Source organism: Columba livia, chromosome 1 (genome assembly GCF_036013475.1).
Source record: "Columba livia isolate bColLiv1 breed racing homer chromosome 1, bColLiv1.pat.W.v2, whole genome shotgun sequence".
NCBI classification, from domain to species: Eukaryota; Metazoa; Chordata; class Aves; order Columbiformes; family Columbidae; genus Columba; species Columba livia.
Window position 1 is genome coordinate 185350481 of NC_088602.1, and position 19395 is coordinate 185369875.

The following is a 19395-nucleotide window of genomic DNA, read 5'->3' on the forward strand; positions in this document are numbered from 1 at the left end:
GGCGGGGGGGGCCCAGCCCGGCCGGGGCCGCAGCACCACGGCGTGTGTGTCCGTGTCCGTGTCCCCCCCAGCCGCCGGCTTGGGGACCTCGGGACGAGTTCTCTGCGCTCCGCTCTCGCCTGCCCGCCCCTGGAAGGCAGGAGGAGGAGGGAGAGAGTTGCGAAGGGACGTGGCTTTGCCTCAAAACCCACCCGCCCAGCCGAAGCTGCGGGGGGAGGCCGGGGCTGTCCATTTTAGCGGGCGGGCGGTGCTCCGGGAGGGGGGGAGCCGGCTCGGGAGGCGTGAATCATCCCACAAACACACGCTGAGAGGTTGTGGCAGCAGAGAGCAGCGTTTGGGTCGATTTTTTTTTTTTTTTAATTTTTTTTCTTTCCCCAAAAAACATGGCTGAAGCTGGGACGGGCTTTTTGGAACAGCTGAAATCTTGCATCGTCTGGTCCTGGACTTATCTCTGGACGCTCTGGTTCTTCATCATGCTCTTCCTGGTCTACATCTTAAGGGTACCCCTGAAAATCAATGACAATTTAACCACAGGTACGGTGCGATCATCCCCGCGGTCCTTTCACCCCCGGGGGAAGGGGAGGTCGGGCTGCCCGCGGGGGAGAAAACCCACGGAAAGGCTCGAGTGTTCCGTCCCGTTAAGGGCCGGGGGGCTCGGGGCAGTACGGTGGTTCTCCCCTTCCCCGAAAGGGTTTCCCGGGGTGGTGGAGGGTTCCCGGGGTCCCCCGGGCTTCTGCGTTTTCTCCGCAGCACGTTGCTTGCTGGGACCAGTGGGATTTTGTCAGGGCTGGGTTGAGTAAGTGTTAGCTTGTGGCTGAGTCTTGACTTGGTGTAGTTAGCCCAGGGAAGGCTTGAAGGTACGCGGAGAGCTCAGCTGAGTTTCCTCCTGGAGGTGGGAGCCTTAAAGTAGTTGTGCTGTGGCAGGAACGGGCTGTGGAAGTGCCAGCGTCACCCAGAAGGTGCTTTGTGGTGGGCAGAGAGACCATCTCCCGGTGGTGTGGCACTCTCTGCTGGCTTTGCCGGCCGAGTGAGCCACCGGAGGGATGCTGCTTGGTCCTTGTGCCAGCCGGCCTCCTGCTGCTCCCGGGTGTGAGGGGCACTGGAGGGGCTGCTCTGGCTCCTCCCTTGTGCTCCGAGTAGAGGTAAAGAAGTCAAGATGACTTCAGGGGTATAGTGCAAACTGTGGCTTTGCCCTAGATGAAGCTTGCTGGAGTTGTATTCCACACTGGACTTCTACTAAAGGAGTAAACATATTGATTTTTGGCTAGCAGGCTCTTTGAGAAAAAAAAAAAAGTATGTCTGGTTTTCAAGTAGTGGCTTAAGCTGTTTATAATGGTTTTGCAGCATAAATGATGAGCAAAACTGTATTTTTCCCCCCACTATGTCATGCTTATTCAGTACTTTTGAGACTAACAGGGAATTGTAGGGGCTTGAGCAAAAAAAAAAAATGCAGCTGTTCAATTCACAAGCCTAAGTCAGGAACAACCAAAAGTAATTTACATCTCCTAGTCCCTTGGTCTCAGTTTGTTTCCATAACAGGCTTATCTCTGATGTGGACTGAGTAAATATGTAAATGCAAACCCATCTTCAGTTACGGGGCGGTTCATTCTTTCTGGGAGCTTTCTTAGGAACAGGTGGCATATGAGGAATTCCAAAGGAAGATTATATTTGTGGAAAATTCTTGGTTGCTTTGAAGCATAAAAAAGAGCTGGTTATTATGGGGAATATGTGTGGATTTGGGTAGTATATGTCATGGAATTAACATATTTTCCTGTAACATTTATATTCTACTTAAGCATTTTTAAACAGAATTAAAACTTTTGTTTCTAGTTAAAAAATGATATCAGCTTATTCTTCTGGATGATAATAAATAATAGGCCTGCAAGTGTGCCGGAAGATTAACACTGTTGCAATGGACTTTGACTGTTAAGACTCACAAAGGCAGTATGGCCACTACTGTATTGAATCAAAATTAACTTACGTAGTGTCAGCCAGCCTGAATAAGGCAGGTATGTCTTTATCTTGAAATGGCTTATTTTTCCTTCCTATCTACTGTGATAATTTAATTTCCCCCCCCCGCCCCGCACTGGAGAAGACAATTTGTTTTGGGGGCAGATGAGATGTAACCCATGTGGCATCCCTCTTGCTGGGAAGCCAAATGTTATCTGAGCACTCTTTACCCGTCTTTCCAGCCTGTTCTTATTTGATAAACTTTTGGCAAATCCAGCATCAACGAGGAATAATTAAAAAAAAAAAAAGATTCAGCATACTCCAGTTCTCATTTTAAGTGTAGACAGTAAACACAATTAAAACCAGCTTTTAAATACGATTTGGTCAAAATGTTTCAATATGCCCTTGAACCACTATCCTGTTTGTTCTGACTTTGCTGCACACTGGTTGGAACGGGATGTCATTCTCGTTACTTGATTCTTAATAATTTATGTAAACGTAAGTCCCAGGTAAACATTGCAGGCCGTGGTTGTCAAGCAACGATGTCAGGATGCTTTTTATGATCATTTTCACTATTGGAACAAAGTCGCAGATGTCCATTTTTGACTTAATCAAACCCTTGTGATTTTTTTCCTGTGTTTGAACAAACCAATTCTTGATGCATTTTCTCATTTGAAATGTTACTCCAGCCACGTTCAGCTGAGTCATCTTGGTTTTCATTGAAGTGTCCCAAAATGCAAGTAAAGTGACAGTATGAAATCTGCAAATCCAAGAGATTTTCACACCTGTGTGTTTTAAAGCATTGAGGGGGGTAAAAAGCCCGAAGAAATTACTAGTAAGTCCCAAAGTGCATGATGAAAATGAGTTACCAGGGAAGAACACCAGGCACAATATGGCTGTTATGCATCCTCTGTTCCTAAGTGGGGTTTATTAAAAAATCAGCACTGTCAATAGCTTGATGGTTTTTTGTCTTGTTTTTCAAAGTTTTTGTGAATGGATTAAAAATGATCTGATTTATTGTGGATTTTTTTTTCCCCAATTGATCACAATGGGATCCTGTCAGTGGGTTAAGGTTGCTCATGAAGTACCACAGCAACTGGCCTCAGATGTGATACTAATCAAATGGACCTCAGTGATGTGAAAATAGAAGTATAAATGTTCCTACTAAAACTTCTGCATGACGTAAGGAAATAATAAGGTGATTAAAAACAATGACTGGGCGTTTTCACACAGTAAGCTGGATCTGTTGGTAAATTGAGGTCAAACAAACTGGTTGTCAGTACCACCAGACCCAGCTGGTCAGAAAAATGCAGTTCCGCAGGTATAATTTGCACCTCACAAAACAGCGATTTAAAAAGGTTTCAGATGTTTAGATCAAACATTTTAACCCGAGCCCACAGTGGGCTGCTGTGATATGAGAGACTAGTGTGGCACATGCGGGAGAGTACCTACCAGAGGGACTGGGACTTCGTGCTGCTGTGTGATTTTGGTTTTCTGTGGCTGATGTCAGCGTTTCTAGAATGAAGTTCAAAAGCTGGAGAACATAGTGGAAAAATTATTTAAGGGCTGGAGAGAAGCATCAGAGATTTTGCTTGGGAAGTGACTGGGTTAAAGTGAAGAGGTATTGTCATGGAGGAGAAATAAGTGGCCTTTTAGTCATGAAAAGATTAATAAGAATTGATAAATGGAAGCAGAGGGGAAACTCAATTTAGTCATAATCAGACGTTAATTTTTAATGAACCGTGGATTAGCTACTAAAGGAACCTATGGGTTTCCCATGTCTGAAAGTCTTCAAATCAGATGGCCACATCTGAGTCACTAGTGTTCATACAGCCTTAAATCGGTTTCCAGCAAGGACTTGGGCAGCAGGCTGTGCAACGGTAGCGGTCAGAGTAATTATGGATGGTTTCACCAAATAGTCCAATGGTCACTTCTAGCTCTAAGTTTTATAAAGATGAAATGTGCAGCCTTATTTTCCCCTTCTTTTGATGTTGTACAGATGTGCATGCCCCCCACATTGGGTAGCTGTGGTCAGTCATTCTGCATGTTTCATTGAGCTTCCAGGCTTGAAAGTCCTTGCAGTTTGGAGTAGTGTAATTTCCGTATCCTCAGCAGAGTAGATTACTGTGATATAATCAAAGGAAAATCTAGTCTGTCATATTAAAATATTCATGTTAAATCTTCTTGTGGTGTTTCATGGGTTTTTTTGCATTTTATTGAACCTTGATGCACAAATCAAATCATAAAATCCTTTATGAATAAGACTGTTTGAACTATTATAACTGTACCATACCATTAGCCAGGAAGCAAGAGAGGAGACTTAATATGCCAGGCTGAAATAGTAAATGCAGAATAAGTAGCTGAGGAAGCGGATGTTATCATCTTATTCCAAAATAATTAATATAAACATTATTATTTTATATAACATGCTGTATTTTCCTCCCAGGTTGGCACTTGCACAGTTTCCGAATGCCACATTAATCTGAACTAAGACACACCTCTTCTAAAAATGTGAAACCCTGCTTGTTTTTCCTGACTTAACAGTTTGGCTTTCTAGTCATATCCTAAGAAGGAGAAAGTCTCAGAAGTTAAACAGTTTCTGATTATTGTATTTATCCTTTCGAAGCAAAACAGAAGGATTTAGTAACCAGAGTGTTAAGTGCAACTGGCTTGTGATGAGGCAGACAGGAGGAACCCTGTTGGGTTGCTGAGGGTAGAGAAATCAGAAAACCTGATTTCCTAAAAGCTTGGATAAAAAATATCTGAGTATGAGCTCTGGGTTGAATCCAGCTCTGTCAGTGTCTGCCGAGTATTACTGGCTGTCTGTGGGACACCCCATTTCAGCTGCACTGGAGCATCGCCCCATACTCTTACCAGCTGAACATCTAGAGAAGGGAGGGTTAGAAGCCTGCAGCGTGACAGTGAGTAACTGTGTCCTGCCCTGAGGTCAGTGAGCCCAGGAGAACCACAGCTGATAGAGCAAGACTACGTCACCTTGGTGAGGAGCTGGTGGCTGTGACAAAGTTGTGTTCTGGGGAACACGGTGTTTTTCTTCATTATGATTCTTTAATTATTATTCTGGTGTTCCTACTGAAATAATTGCCTAGAGTTTTAATTAATGTGGGATTTGTGACCATGTAATAGGCTTCTCTTAGAGCCCAGCACTTGAAACACTGAGACCAAGGGACTACGAGATGTAAATTACGCCGGATTACTGACTCACGGTCAGGGTCTGTGCGTGCACGGGCAGGAGGACAGAGCAGACATGTTCAAATTGTCTCTTTTGTTCCCTGTAAAATTAGGATAACAACATTTTCTCTTTACCCAAAAGTCCTTCTGAAGATGCAAAACAGAGAGGCAGCCAGAAGTTATGGTGATCTTGTCCACCTCAGATGCATCCACTGATGTGTTCATTGCACAGTAAATGAAGCACTCAGACTACTTCTGTCTCATTGAACCCTCATTTTATGAAAACTATCCAGTATTTAACCATGCAAGAAAGCTGGGTGTGATGCTACAAGCAGAAATACTGTGGGAGGTGAAGAGATGGAGCATGGCTCTCAGGTTTAGGCTGTGCTGTCTTAGCGTCGTGGTTGCTGTCAATGAAGCCCATTTTGTCTTTCTGATCTTCCCTTCCTTGGCTTCCTGACCTTGCAGATATATTGATCAACAGCAGTACAATAAGTAACTTTTCATTCCCATGGTCTCAAATTCAAGTAGTAGCAGAAAACAGTCGCCTGTTATTAAAATTTAACTAATGATCGCTTTTTTCCTGCTGCTGGTATTTGGCCATGTGGAGCTGCGTGCGCACAGACCTACAGTGATAAACCACCCTTAGGGCTGAAGGTTTTTTGTTAGCTGTGGACACTGGGGCTGGGGCTGCCGGTGCCTGCGCTGTGTGCTTGGTCTCCATCGTGTGTGTCGTGGTGTGTTTGCTGTGATAGCATCTTGACAGCGTGGTCAGGAGGTGTTGTTCCCCTTCATAAATTTAAGCCTGGGAAGGTAATCATGAGGGCTGGAAAACATTAACCCGATGAAGGCCAGGGAATTTGAAATGGGTTAAAAACAAGTGATCAGCTTCCTTGTTTTGAGAAGAGCTGAAGGAGAGTTATTTTTGCGTTTGTGGACTTGCTGGTAGTTGCTTGGCCTTTTTTCAGAGTCATCTGCCGTCATTGTGATGGGTTTCCCTGTAAGCATCTGCTGTGTGAACTACAGAAGTGAGTGTGGTGGTGTGACCATGGAAAATCCAAAGCAAAATTTCTATGCCACCAAAAGGAGATGGAGAAACTTGTAACTCCCTGCAAGTGCAGTGTTGAGGGTTTTTTTTCCTGTATGAACTAGACTATTGAAAGTAAAATTTAAATTGCATGACTGCTTCTGGCAAGGTCAGCATTAATTCTGCATTTGGATTTCACAGAATAAACCGTATCAGTAATATATATGAGTATAGATAGTTTTCTCATTGACTCCAAATCACTTTTCTTTAATTTTTTTGCATTTCTCAGAATGTCCCTTTCTGCTGATCTTATTTTTCTGCAGTCCTAATGCAATTAAAGTAAACAGTGTTCTGTTTACTGTTAACCTCCATCTTCAGTTGTACTGGTTACAGCACTGTGAAGCATTTGTAGTGGCTGCTGAGCCTCCAGACAGGGTTTGGATGTTAGAGGTTTCTTTGATCTGCCTTTTTGGGGTTTGCGAAAAATCAGTTGTTACCTGAACGTAGGCTAATGTTCAAGAGGTTATTATAAATCAGATTTTAACCATTTTAAGCACGTGTATTTTCAGCATGTTACACTTGGAAACTCACCCTTTAATTTTTATGGAAAAGAATATGACGAGCATGGAAGTCGTGTGTTATTTTTGACAAAAGTCTGCATAGGTGAAACTTGGGATGCTTGTGGGTGGAAAAGCCCTAAGAAAACTTGTTAGATCAATTCCTGATGGATACAGCGTACTTGTTTTCTGTGAATTTTGGCATTTCTTCATGAGTTTGAGTTTTTGAATGAGCTTAGTTTTTCAGTCAGTTTCAAGTGCAGGAAACTGAGTGAAGTTTGTAGCAAATGCAAGCATTTCAGAAAACACTTCTTCAAGAAATTGACTTTAATACTGTTGAAGCTCTAGATGACTTGCAGCCAGTATTTGAGGGGAACTGTGAGAGCCTTCAAAATAATATTTGGTAACATCTTGAGTGAGCTTACTGTACCACTGGCTGATACGCAACCACGGAGTTGTACTGCCAGCTTCTAACTGCAATCTCATGTCCTCCATGTGCTCATGAAAATCTTCAGAAGTGCTCTGAAAACTGCATACATGTAGTGGGATTTTCCCAAAGCATCCACCGAGTGCCTGGATAAATTTAGCCCGAAAGAACATAAGCCTCACTGTCCACAGAGGTCGTAGGTCCCAATTGTCTGAGCAGCTGCAAGAATACTATGATTCTAAAATAAAGGAAAAAATTAGAATAGGTAAGTTTTTGTGTGGTTGTTTTGTAAACAAATCAAATGCAAAAATCTAGATCAGAAATCTGCATTCGTGAAAGATGCAAGAAGTGCTGTCAGTGCCTAAAGGGCTGAAAAGAGAAATGCATAATTCTGTGCCAAAGCTCTACATTAAATGAAAACCAGAAGGATGTGATGCCTGCCTTGAGAGCACCTAGCATGATTTAGGAAGATGATGTTGCATAAACCACGGATTTTTAGGGGAATGGTATGCTGTGTTTTAAAATGGATTCTGAAAACTGCAGCATCTCTGAGAGGAACCAGGCAGAGTCCAGCGAAAGCACATTGCTAGTGTGAGGAAGCTCAAAGTGTTTACCAAATCACAGAGAAGCTACAGAAGCAACTTGAGGGTGGCTGAGGAGGACTGAGAGCTTTAATCTAGTTGACAAACATATAGTGAATTTCCTAAATATTTGGAGTTAAAATACATGTGTTACACTTGGCAGCATTGGGATCAGCTATGTAGTGGGAAGGTACTAAAGTAACCTTTAATACAGGGGAGACAAATCTTGCAGAAACACGTGGCTGCAAGCTGGATCCAGAGGAATTCACATGCAAAGTATGTATATAAAGGAGATTTTTGAAGATGTGTGTGTTTGGACTCGACTGCCATGGCAAGCAATGCTGTGGCTTTGCAGCTTTAGCTATCGTGGATATTAAGACCGTCAGTGTAATGACGATTGCCAAACTCAATACAGAGGGAATCGCAGTGGAATCTGAGGGCCTGTGATAAATGAGAGAGCTGACTAGTAAAAACACAATCACATTGAGATTAAAAAGAACCAACACCCAGCTGGGAGCGATTGCTGACGGTGAGCAGGCACCTTGTGCAAGGACGGAGGCTGTGACAGTCCCCGGACGTGCCAGGACGTCTCTGAGCGTGCCAGACCACCGTCCACACCGAGCCCAGGCTCTCCGTGTGCACTGCGGTCAGCGGGCAAGCTCTGTGCTTATGGGAGAGTTATTTGTCTTGTTGGCAAGTGCTAAAGCAAATAAAACCACCCAGGTGGTGACTTACATTTGATGACTGAGCAGTTCTCCTGGACTTAAATCTACAGAAATGAAAACGATGAAGAGAGTATTTTCTGTGCAGCAGCCACAAGTCAGGATTCAGCTATTTAATAACAAGGCTAGTTGTTTAGGAAGATATTTTATATTTAACAAAAGAAGCCCATACTCTGACATCTGTTAGTATGTTGAATACAGCTGACAGTTATGTTAAACTGTACAGGGAGAAGCAAGGCAGAGGGAGACAAGACCCTGATCCTGCAAATCTTTACTGGTACGACTTGTTCTGCAAACATAGGTCCAGGGATTTACTGCAAAGGTAACTAATAGGCATGAAATTTCAATGACTAGGACATAAATAGTTTACAAAGGTACTGCAGGAAGCCTCTAGCAAAACAGGGGATAGTCCCCAGTTTCTTCCATCCCAAGGCAGTTTTACCTCTTGTAATTTGATGTTTCGCATCTAAGGTTTACCTTTTTTACTGGACCTACTTCAGGAAAGTATTCAGGGCACTTATCAAAGAATTTAAGATGGAACCTGACTTGGTCCTGTGTCCAGACTGTGAGGTGCTTGCAGGATGCTACTGCTCTGCTGGCTGTTAAAGGGGGTGTCTGAAGGCCCCTTCCAACTGTTTCTAAATTAGCTCTTTGTGGCACTGGAAGCATATACTGAAAGATTGTATTATAAACTCCAGTCCTCGTGTCTGTGAAGTGTCATGTGGACGACTGAGGCTGTGTAAATGCTAATGAGTGAAAGTTGCTTTGTAAACTCCCAGCACAGGATAATTGGATTTTTTTTGTGTGTTTCTTAGTTGGGCACTGCAGAAGGGTGACCAGTTTTAACACCGAGAACACTGAGCTAAGCAACGATGATGCATTTAAAGACAAGAGTTAATGTCATGCTTTCAGCAGACAGAACAAACAATTTGTTACTGTTAAACCCAAGGAAAAGACCTAAATTTAAAGTCCAAATCAAAACTCGCCAGCTGTTGTGAGAAGACAAAGATTTATTATTGCAGAGTCTAAACTGGAGGTCTATCACTGTGGTAAATTCAATGCTTAAGTGATTAAGTGCACTTAAATATACCAATTAGAAGGATGAAAACTATAGGGCAAAAATGAAATGCAGCCATCGTAAGATTCCTTTTTCTGCACAGTGTGCCAGGTGCAGCCATGAGATTTAATTTCCAGCTCACTTTCTAGAAATAAAGTTGGCTTATTAAATGTCAAGCCTGTTAGGTTGATATGTTAGGTCTTGTGCTCAGCAGCAAGATACTCAGAGATCAGATTTAAAGCACAAGAAGTGTTAGCATTGTCATAGTTTTATTTTGTAAAGCTACCATTCATTTCTCAAGAAAATGTGCTTGTAACCTGAGAGTGGCATAGACATTGATCTTCATGTAACTAAATGTTTTGGTGGCACTGCCTGTATGTTTTATGCTGAGACCTCAGAATTGTTTACAGCATGGCTTGGTCTGGAGCAAGGTTATATGATCTACTAATGCACTTAACCGTCCATGTGAAATTTCTCTTGCTATTTTTAATTCTGAAGTGAACTTGATAGCAGCATACCCAGCTGGTATGTTTTACACAAATCTCAGATTAGAGTTCCAGACTAGTCATTTCCTTGGTTTGGGGGAAGAAGGTTAGAACAGATGGCGTTCAGAGAGGGCATGCAGCTGGCCTGGCACACTCTGCACAGGGGACAAGGGGGCAGAGAGTCCCCAAGTGCGACTCAAGCGGCTTCTCAAGCAGAAACTGCCTTGGCACAGCAGCAGGATGTTCCAGGTGAGCTGCTGAGCCCTCTCTGCTGCAAGAAGGAGCTGAGGAGGTCTCGTGCAAGGCTGCACTGATGCAGACCTACCACTCTTAGGAGCTGTGTCTCCATGACAGAGCTTGTCTTTGTCATAGAATCACCGAATCGCTTTGGTTGGAAAAGGCCTTCCAGGTCACTGAGTCCAAGTGTTAATGTAGCACTTGTCAAGTCCACCTTTAAACCATGTACCTAAACTCCACATCTACACATGTTTCAAGCATCTCCAGCAATGGTGACTCAACCACTTTCCCTGGGCAGCCTGTTCCACTGCCTGACAACCCTTTCAGTGAAGAAAGGATTTATCTGCCTGCTTAGAGTAGACTCCTTTGCCATGCAGCATTGGATAGTGTAGGAGTACCTTCTGGTCCCTATGTCAGTCTGCCCAACACTTTGGGTTCCTCCACAAAGGAGGAACAATACAAGCACAGGAGAATTTCTTTAGCAGTAAATATCGTCCCACATACTCATAACTTGGTTTTCCCTCCAGAAATCCTTGCTGAGAGTCTATGGTTCTAAACCACTGATCATAGATGTGTTATCAGCAGCCCTAAAACTTGTGTGTGTAGTCTTCAGTGGAACACAAGACATGAGGAGTTCTTATTAGCTCCAGTACTTCTGAAGATGCCTAGACTGGGGTATTTGCCTAGACCTGACGAGTGAGGATTTGGCCTCTGTTACAGGCAGGGGTGTTTCATCAGTGGCTCTACAGGAGCCAGGATTTTCACCCTTGGTGTCCTAGCCTGACTCCCTGGCCTCCTGTGAGCAGTAGGTAGGAGCTGTGCTGTGTGGGACTAGAGAGGTGGACAGGGCTCTCTGTGTCCCTGACTCCATTCCTCAGTCATACTTTGCGTTATTTTCCCATAAACCACTGCACTGAAAGATATTTCTGAAACTTGACAGCTTTGATGGTTAAAAACCCTGGTCTTGCTCTAGCCCATTGGTATTCATGGCTGGTTTGCATGCATTTGCCCTCATGACAGCTCCCTCCTTTACCTTCAGAAACTGTACTGCTGCCGTGAGGGCTGGTTCCCAATGCACTTACATGGGATTTTCCTTCCTCATCCTCCCATTGTGAGGTTGAGTCAGGCTGTCCCAGCTTGCTCTCCTAAAATGACTGTGTGTCCTTGATCATACTTGTAATACTCTACTCTTTCATTTTTTTCATCCATTTCATAATTGGGTAACCAACATTGTATGTCATACGCCAAGGTAAGGCTTCATTAGCTGCCTTATATAGTGTAATTAATCTTTCTCACTTTCCACTGGGAATACTTTGCTGTGTAATCATATGGTTAAAATTACCTTTTTTTGTGTCAGTATCTCCTTGGTGGATTGTAGCAGTATGTGGTCATATACTAGATGTAGACCTGTCACGCCAGCCGACCAGCTGTGAGCAGAAACCCGTGCTGGTCCCTTGCCCTTTGCACTGTTAACTTTGATCCATTTTTTCTGGCAGCTCATATAAGCCTTCTGCACCCTTCTGGCTTTAGTAATGTGGATATTCCTTAAGGTTCAGTTGACAGCTCCATGGGCTCTCCTCACGCCCAGTGCTCCCAGGCAGGCTGCGGGTTTCTCCGTCTCTGCCAGTTGCTCCCCCATCCCCACGTCTCCTGTTGTCACTGCCTTCCTGTGGCACTCTCCAATACTTTACTGAAATCCAGACACTTTGGAGCTACTAATTTTTCTTGGCTTGAAAACTAGCTATTTTTAATAAAGTGACACATCTAGCTGGTCTGGCATGATTCATTTATTTTGTGTTTTATCCAACTTTTCATTTACCTTTGTTCCCTAATTTATTATTATCTTTAAAATTCTGAAGTTTCACACCGTACTGCTTTGCCAGTATTGCAGTAGCTTGGCTCTGCATATTAAATATAGAAATATGAGGTATTCTGGCATAGTGTGTTGAGTTTCAGTTTATTAAAACTGTCTTAATGCTGGGCTTCATTTTTCAAATGCCACTTCTTTCAGTAAGATGATTGATATATATTCCCTTCGTCTCACACTCAGCCATGTCTTGAATGTGTTAAGCTCTTTGAATTATGTCTCTGTTTCTCCTGTCACAAGATCCCTTTTCTTGCACTTTTATTATTTTTTTCCTCCACATTCAACAGTTTTGTTCCTATTCAAAAGTGAAGTAAGTATCCACTTTGTTTTGGGGACTACTGAATCATATTTCTTACCTTGCTGTCTCATTATTTATTTTGTTGGAGTAATCTTACTAGTTTGCTGGGTTTACTTTGATATATATTAAGTGTTTTTATACAACTCTTTGGGTATGTCTCAGTCTGACGCTTAGCAAATACAATTTTATTTCTGTGCCTTTTGTCCTTACTGAAGCAGAAAGGAATCTTTGAACATCCCAGATCTTGTGGGTGTTACTTGTACAGGGCTGATGTTGCTTTATTTTAAAGCCTTGGCTGATAGATTGGAGTCTGTGAGGTAGAAATGGAATTTAAATTTCCATGATAATTTTGAGAAAGTCCGTGTTTCAATTCTGGCCTCCTTGAAGCCGTGGGCAAAGCTTCTACTCACTGTGATTAAACCACTATGTTTCCCTGAGGGTTTTTTGGCAGTAGTTCCCTGCAGAAGAAGGTATTTAGCATGAATGACTCCCAGACAGCCCCCAGCACTTTGAAATAAGTCTGCACATTTGCTGCCTTCCTGTGTTTGGAACATCAGAGGTATCAAGAAACTGAGAACTGATAGCAGTGCAGGTTGGACAGCGTTAAATAAGGATTTTTAGTGAGTATTAGGAGTTAAAAAAAGCCGACTTGTGTGAAGCTAAGCTGTGAAGTTTCTCAGGTGCTTTTATTTTTAAAGAGTTTTGATCAGTTATCTTCCCACACATTTTTTAAGTTCTTGAAGTTGCAAGATGAATTTTCACTTTTACAAGTTATTGCAAGCTTTCTGACAATATGACAAATTTTACACAACATCAGCCAAAACCAGTAATTAGTAAATCATTCAGCTGAAAATTTTAGGTGCTTCCAATACTGTTCTACTGTCTTCCAAAACACATGTAGACCTAAAATTCCCAGTCTCTCTGCAGGCCACATTCAAGCTTGCAGTGACTGTTTATGGAACAACATCCTTATAGGCAACTAGTTTTATTTAGGTTTCTGAATAATTATATATCACTGTCCTCCACATATGTCAGTTGGGATGCAGCGTCAGTGATGTGCAGTCAGTGTCATTTGCTACTTTCTTTAGGTGAGCTAGTAATACAGGCTTGAAATACTTATCCTACAGTATATTCATTGCAAATCTGTTCTTCCCTAGATACAGCAGAGTTCTTACTGGATGGCAGAAATCCTGGGTTTGTACACCTCTGTACTTTCCACTTTACTGCAGGGCCGTTAGGGGCCATTTTGTTTGTTGGTGCAAATGGATTTCAGTCACCAGTTGGTTGTTGTAGGATGGCTCAGGAGCTGTAAATGCTGGCCCAGCTTGGTTCATCAGGAGGGCATCCGTTGCACTGGGGATCACCCAGGGTGGTGGGATCTCAGATTTGCCCATCCACGTGGTGACCCCTTTGCATCTTTGCAGTGGGCCCGTAGAACTGCAGAGGGGTTGGCTGGTTTAGCCCAGGGTGAACACTGGAGACTGTCTTCTTATGAACAACCAACCTAAATAACTGGGCTCAGGGCGAATTCACAGACATCTTCTCTGGCCATTGAGCTCCCTTACACACACAGCCCTCTGTAAAGTGCAGTCGTCCTCTTTCCGACACTCATGCATGTGGCCCTTCTCCACAGGCACAAAAATAAATAACAATCAGTAAATGAATAAAGAAAGGCCTGCCAACCAAACCCGCTCTTGTTTAATTTTGTGGGTTTTTTTCCTTTTCTAATATAATATGACAGAGAAGTATTTAAGGGACAAGAATGAAATTTTATGAAGCCTTTTCTCACAAATGCCTTTGTTTTAGTCGCGAAGTGGCTGGTGGTGTCCGAGGGGGGTGACATCCCCTTGCTGAGCCACAGAACAGGCATTGCTGGCTGTGACAGTGGCAGTCCTGGGTTTAGCCCTTCAGAAACCTTCTTCTTGCATAAGGATCAGAAACTCATTGCATTGCCAGCGTAGGTAGCGATGCGTCTTGTGAGGGATGAGCTCTGCAGGTCTCTGGATGTATTTTTGTTTGTATACAGCAGCCGTGCTATATAGCTTTGCCCTCACCAGCTCTGCCTGAGCCTGTGGCCTTTGTCCTCTTTCTTTCCACCTCTCTGCTTAAATTTTTATCTGCCTTTGGTCTTCAAGGTAAAAAAAAAAATTGGTATTAAAAGTATCTTCTCTGTTCCTGTTCATAGTGTTAATTTGTTTGGGGTGTGTATTTTAAACATGCAGACTGGAATTATATCTGCAGGGCAGTGTTTTCAGAAGCACCCGTCGTATTTCATCACCTAGTTGCTTTAGCTTGCCATTAGTTTACTTATTAACATGTACTTATTATTATACTCCTTACAATAAGCATAGTCATAAAGCAGAGAGTGCTTTGCTAACTGTAAGAAAATCATTAAATATCTGAAGTACAATATATTATGTGCATCTATAATGGCACAATATCCTTTTACTAGTACGCTAGTGTAATTCTGTACTGTGTGTCGTAGCTGTTGCTTTTGCAGGAAGTTCCACTGTTAGTTTGGAATAAAAGTTAATATTAATGAGAGATGTGAGAACACCATAAGATGATAATAAACAAAAAATACTTGCCAGTTCAAACAAATTTTGTTACGGTGTGTTTGCTTTCTCTGAATGCCATAATTCAGCAAAATGAATGTTGGCCGACTTGGGTCCTCAACATTGTTATTGAAACATGGGTCGCTCTGGTCAGGGAATTGCAACACAGTGTGGCAGCAGACAGGAACAATCAGAAGTTTTAATTCTGTTCTTAATTTATAGTGAACAGAATAAGCTGCATTTTATTTTTTTTTACAGAGATCATTAACTTTACCATTTGGCATGTTGTAGTTTAAGTTTGATAGAAAGCATTCATTGAATTTGCTTACGAAGGGGATAAAATTGTACTTTCGATTCAGTGGATGTTTATCATGCAGAAAACTAACTAGGAGCCAATGCACTTGCTTTTGAATCACCTTCATTTCCTAGCGGTTGCTATTTGGGTGGGAACAGTAAGAACAGACTTTTGTTCTACGCTATTGGTTTGTAGGTATTTTTTCCCCTTATGTTTGCCAGTTCCCTTCTATTCCTTTCCTTAGTGCATCAGCTGGGCGCTGCAGCGTGCCTTGCCTGCACTGCCTTAAACGCATTTTACATGTGATGATCCACAGTAATGTGGGCAGAAGTGGAAAAGTCCATGTACAGCTTATGCACTAGAGGGCATCCTGTTAAAGATGCAGGAGACATTCAGGGACGAGGAGAGGTGGCTCTAGCCTTGGGAACCATGGTCTGAAAAAAACATAGGTCTGTGTATCAAACACCTAATGAAGGGTCATCAGCAGTTTCAATTAGTGGATACATGCACACACAGACACAGCCCCATGCAGCAAAGCTGTGAATGTGATGGATCCCCTTCATACGCAAGCAGAGATCCTTAGATGTCATTCTACTGCATCAAATTATCCATAGAGGGGTAGAGTTAAGTTTAACAGTGGCACATAATCGGTAAGAAGTGTAGTTGTAAGGCCATTCTCCAGCTCAGGTAAGGCAAAGTCAAGTCCCACCCTTGACATTCAGAAGTCTGCCTGTGAAGTGGTCCTGTATATTGCTTTTACAAGGTCAGACAAAATACGACGTTCATGAGAACCAGGTCCTGGGCTGTGGTAAATTGAAGGAAGAACAGTGATTGCAGTAAAGCCAGCCTCTCCTAAGTAGGACAAAAAGTGGCAAATGCAGGACTAGAAGGCTGATTGTTGACTTAAGACTTCTCATATTTGTCTTCCTGAAGTGATTACTGCAAAATAAGCTAGACTGTGAGTTTGAAACAGTCAGGATGGGTGCTACCTCTGTGTCCCAATGCTTCTGCACTCTAGAGACTTTAAGACAGTGAGGGCAATTTACATTGAAGTGCTGAGAAGGTTGCTACTGGCCTGCCTGCCTTTGCTCAGCCCACTGCCTCAACTGTTAAGGTCACAAAGTGCTTTTAGAGACTTTAAGTAACTTTTCAGGCACTGGAAAACTCATGCTAGTTAACTCTGAAACATTGGGTGGCAGCCTGCGGGGATTGAGGAGGTGCCCCCCAAACACCGAGTGCAGGCTGGGCAGTGGGAGGTGAGCAGGCCCTGGCCAGAGCTGCCGGCACAGCATCACCCACAGCAGAAGGACATCTTTGAAGGTTGATGCAGAACATCTCTGCACATACAGCCCTTCCCTGGACCACGACTTGGGTGCTTTCTTGTGGAACCCAGTATAGGCACAGTCCAATGTGTGCCTGGCTCTGACTGATTCTGTACAAACGTCAAAATCAGCTTAATTTCCTGAATGTTCATTTCTTCTCTGGTTGTTATTAGATAGATCTCGTGTGTCATCTGTCTGGGCATTTGTGTATACATGGAGACATATTTTTTGTTGGTGGTTTTGTATATGTACAAGCAAATTAAAGGTGGTGGTGGTTCATTTTTTAATTCTGCCTGGTAACTATGGACACTGATGCAAGTCTTAAAAAATGCCCCTTTTGATTCAGCGTCATCTTCATAGAAGAAGAAGATGTGTATTTCTAATTTTTAGCATTTTAGCATTTTTATCAGGTATTTGTCAGGAAAGAAGTCATTGCTTTCTTTTGATGCTTACATCTGCCTTACTAAAAGAATTATATAGCATTATATAGAATTTATGGGTCATTGTTCTTCTATAAATCAAATCAAGCAATCTCTAGTTCTGTTAATTCAGTTTGTTCTCCAGCTGCTTTATGTTCTTTCTCTGGACTGCCACTGATACTTTGTTTATGCACAATAGCATCATTTAAAGATACAAATATGTAGGTGTTTGCAGCTGCTCAGACTCTTCAACATCAGAGGCCTCTGGAATATTGCATGTCCGCTTCATTGGTATTTTATCCATGAGCTTATGTGGGGAGTTTCAACTAGACTGGGACTCAGGTGACTAGTCTTCATATGGCTGTGGATTAAATACCAGCTCCCACCTTTATGTGACCTATCCAGACAGAACAAAGATAAATCTAAGTGATAAAAGATCAAAAATAGCATTGCAGGTATGGTTTAGAATAGGTTGTACAGTGCCGAGCAGGTCTCAGTGTTTTGTAATGCTACGTCCCCACCTGCTTTGTGGTTATTAAATTGGTTTGTGTGTGTGGCTTGTTGTAAGTGAAGAACTGTCTCAACTAAAGAGACTTATAATGAGGCATACTAGGTAGAGGCAATTTAAATACTTAATTTTTTTTGTCCGTAAAGTGTTTTAGTAAGAGCAACTGTGGTGTGTTTTTATGACAGATATTCACAAATGGAACAAAAGTATTTTTTTGTGTCTACCAAGGCAGCAGCTTAACTACGATATTTATGGAGATTTCAAAGAGAGAATTCAAGAAAACAAATTTGTATGGCTACCAGCAACTCACATTGAATGTCAAGGGCATAGTGATAGGTGGTGTTTTCTTTCAGTGCATCGTCTCCTACATCTCTTTGCATAATATGTATTTCATCTTTGCCATCTCTTGCATTTAACATGGTGTAAAATAGCATGTGCATTGGGTCTGGCTGAGACAGAGTTAATGTTCCCCATAGCAGCCCTCATAGTGCTGTGCTTTGCATGGGTAGCTGGTAAGGTGTTGACAACACACCAGTGTCTTGGCTACTACTGATCAGTGCCACAACAGCATCAAGGCCGTCTCTCCAACATTGTCCCCTCACCAACAGGCTGGGGGTGGGCAAGATCTTGGGAGTGTACACAGCCTGGACAGCTGACCCGAACTGGCCAAAGGGATGTTCCATACCATATGACGTCTGCTCAGCAATAAAAGCTAAGATTATTATGATGATGTTTGACTTCTGGAGCAATATATAATTTAATTTGCTTCTGCATGTGATCTTTGTTTTGCTTTATTTACTTTATGAAACACCGTTTATCTTGATGCATGAGGTTTTTTTACATATTGTTTTCCGCCCACCCTGTCCTGCTGAGGAGGGGAGTTAGAGAGTGGCTGGGTGGGCAACTGATAGCCCTCCATCGTTAGCCTACATATTCAAATACAAAGCCTCTTGTCATCAACAACTGTGACCTCTTTAGAATGAATCAGTTCATTGCATGCTGAAGCAACATTGTTGGTCAAGAAACCAGTTTCTGGCATAGCGCTATTTGTAGTTACTTTTGCCTTGTCTGAGAGACTGCAAATAATAAGATGTAGACATTAGCACCTCGTGAATACATTTAACTTTCCATTTAGCTGTAGCTTTACTCAGCATGACTGCAGATAAGGGTAGCAGCAAACAATCATTGGAGCTTAAAGAACATTTTTGAAATACGTACCAAGGTCTTGTATTTGTTTTATTTTCAGGAAATACTGTTTAATTTAATTGTCTTGATTTTATCTGGAAAGACAGTGACTTTTGCAAAATACATGCCTTGGTAGACAAACCCTCAGCCCTTTCTTAGCTTATCACACTTCTAATGCCAAAAACCAATGGCAAGGTCAGAAGAATTAAAAGAAATTTACATGTTAAATAGCTTCCTATGGAAGTACTTTTAACAGCTAAATTTGTCCCATTGTACAACATCTGAAGCTGATAACATATAAATGAACGTGAAATATTAGTGGGGCTTACTGCGTATTTTGCATGAAAAACAATTCTTCATATATAAAGGAAAAGCCAAATAATGCCTGATGAATTGATACACTTCCCAAGTGTTATCCAGTATCATTTGAGTATCAAGTTCTCATTTGCTCTCCAGATCTGAAATGAGTGATAACTTTCTCTCACACTCTCCTTCCACTTCTGTTTGAATTTACTTTCCTCTTGCTTCAGCCATGTCAGCATGGCCTCTTCCCAAATTGTGTGGTGCATGGAGGAGTACAGAAAATGATACAGAAAGTATTCAAAATCCATGTGTCACTTGCTTTCTACAATTTAGAAAATTAATTTAGGTGAAGAGCTTTTAACATCTAGCTCTGTGGTGAGAGTGAGAACATAGAGCTTCCTTTCCATGCTT

At 42.3% G+C, this 19395-nt stretch overlaps 1 protein-coding gene across 1 annotated transcript in view; it reads left to right on the plus strand.

Moving 5' to 3' along the window:
• Window positions 1-238: 238 nt before the first annotated feature.
• The window catches only part of ST7 (suppression of tumorigenicity 7), a 151777-nt gene continuing 132620 nt past the window's right edge, over window positions 239-19395 (plus strand). Inside the window, exon 1 of the mRNA XM_005502949.4 lies at window positions 239-534. Within this exon, the coding sequence (XP_005503006.1) occupies window positions 384-534 (151 nt within the window). The 5' untranslated portion in view covers window positions 239-383. The remainder of the gene's footprint in view (window positions 535-19395) is intronic.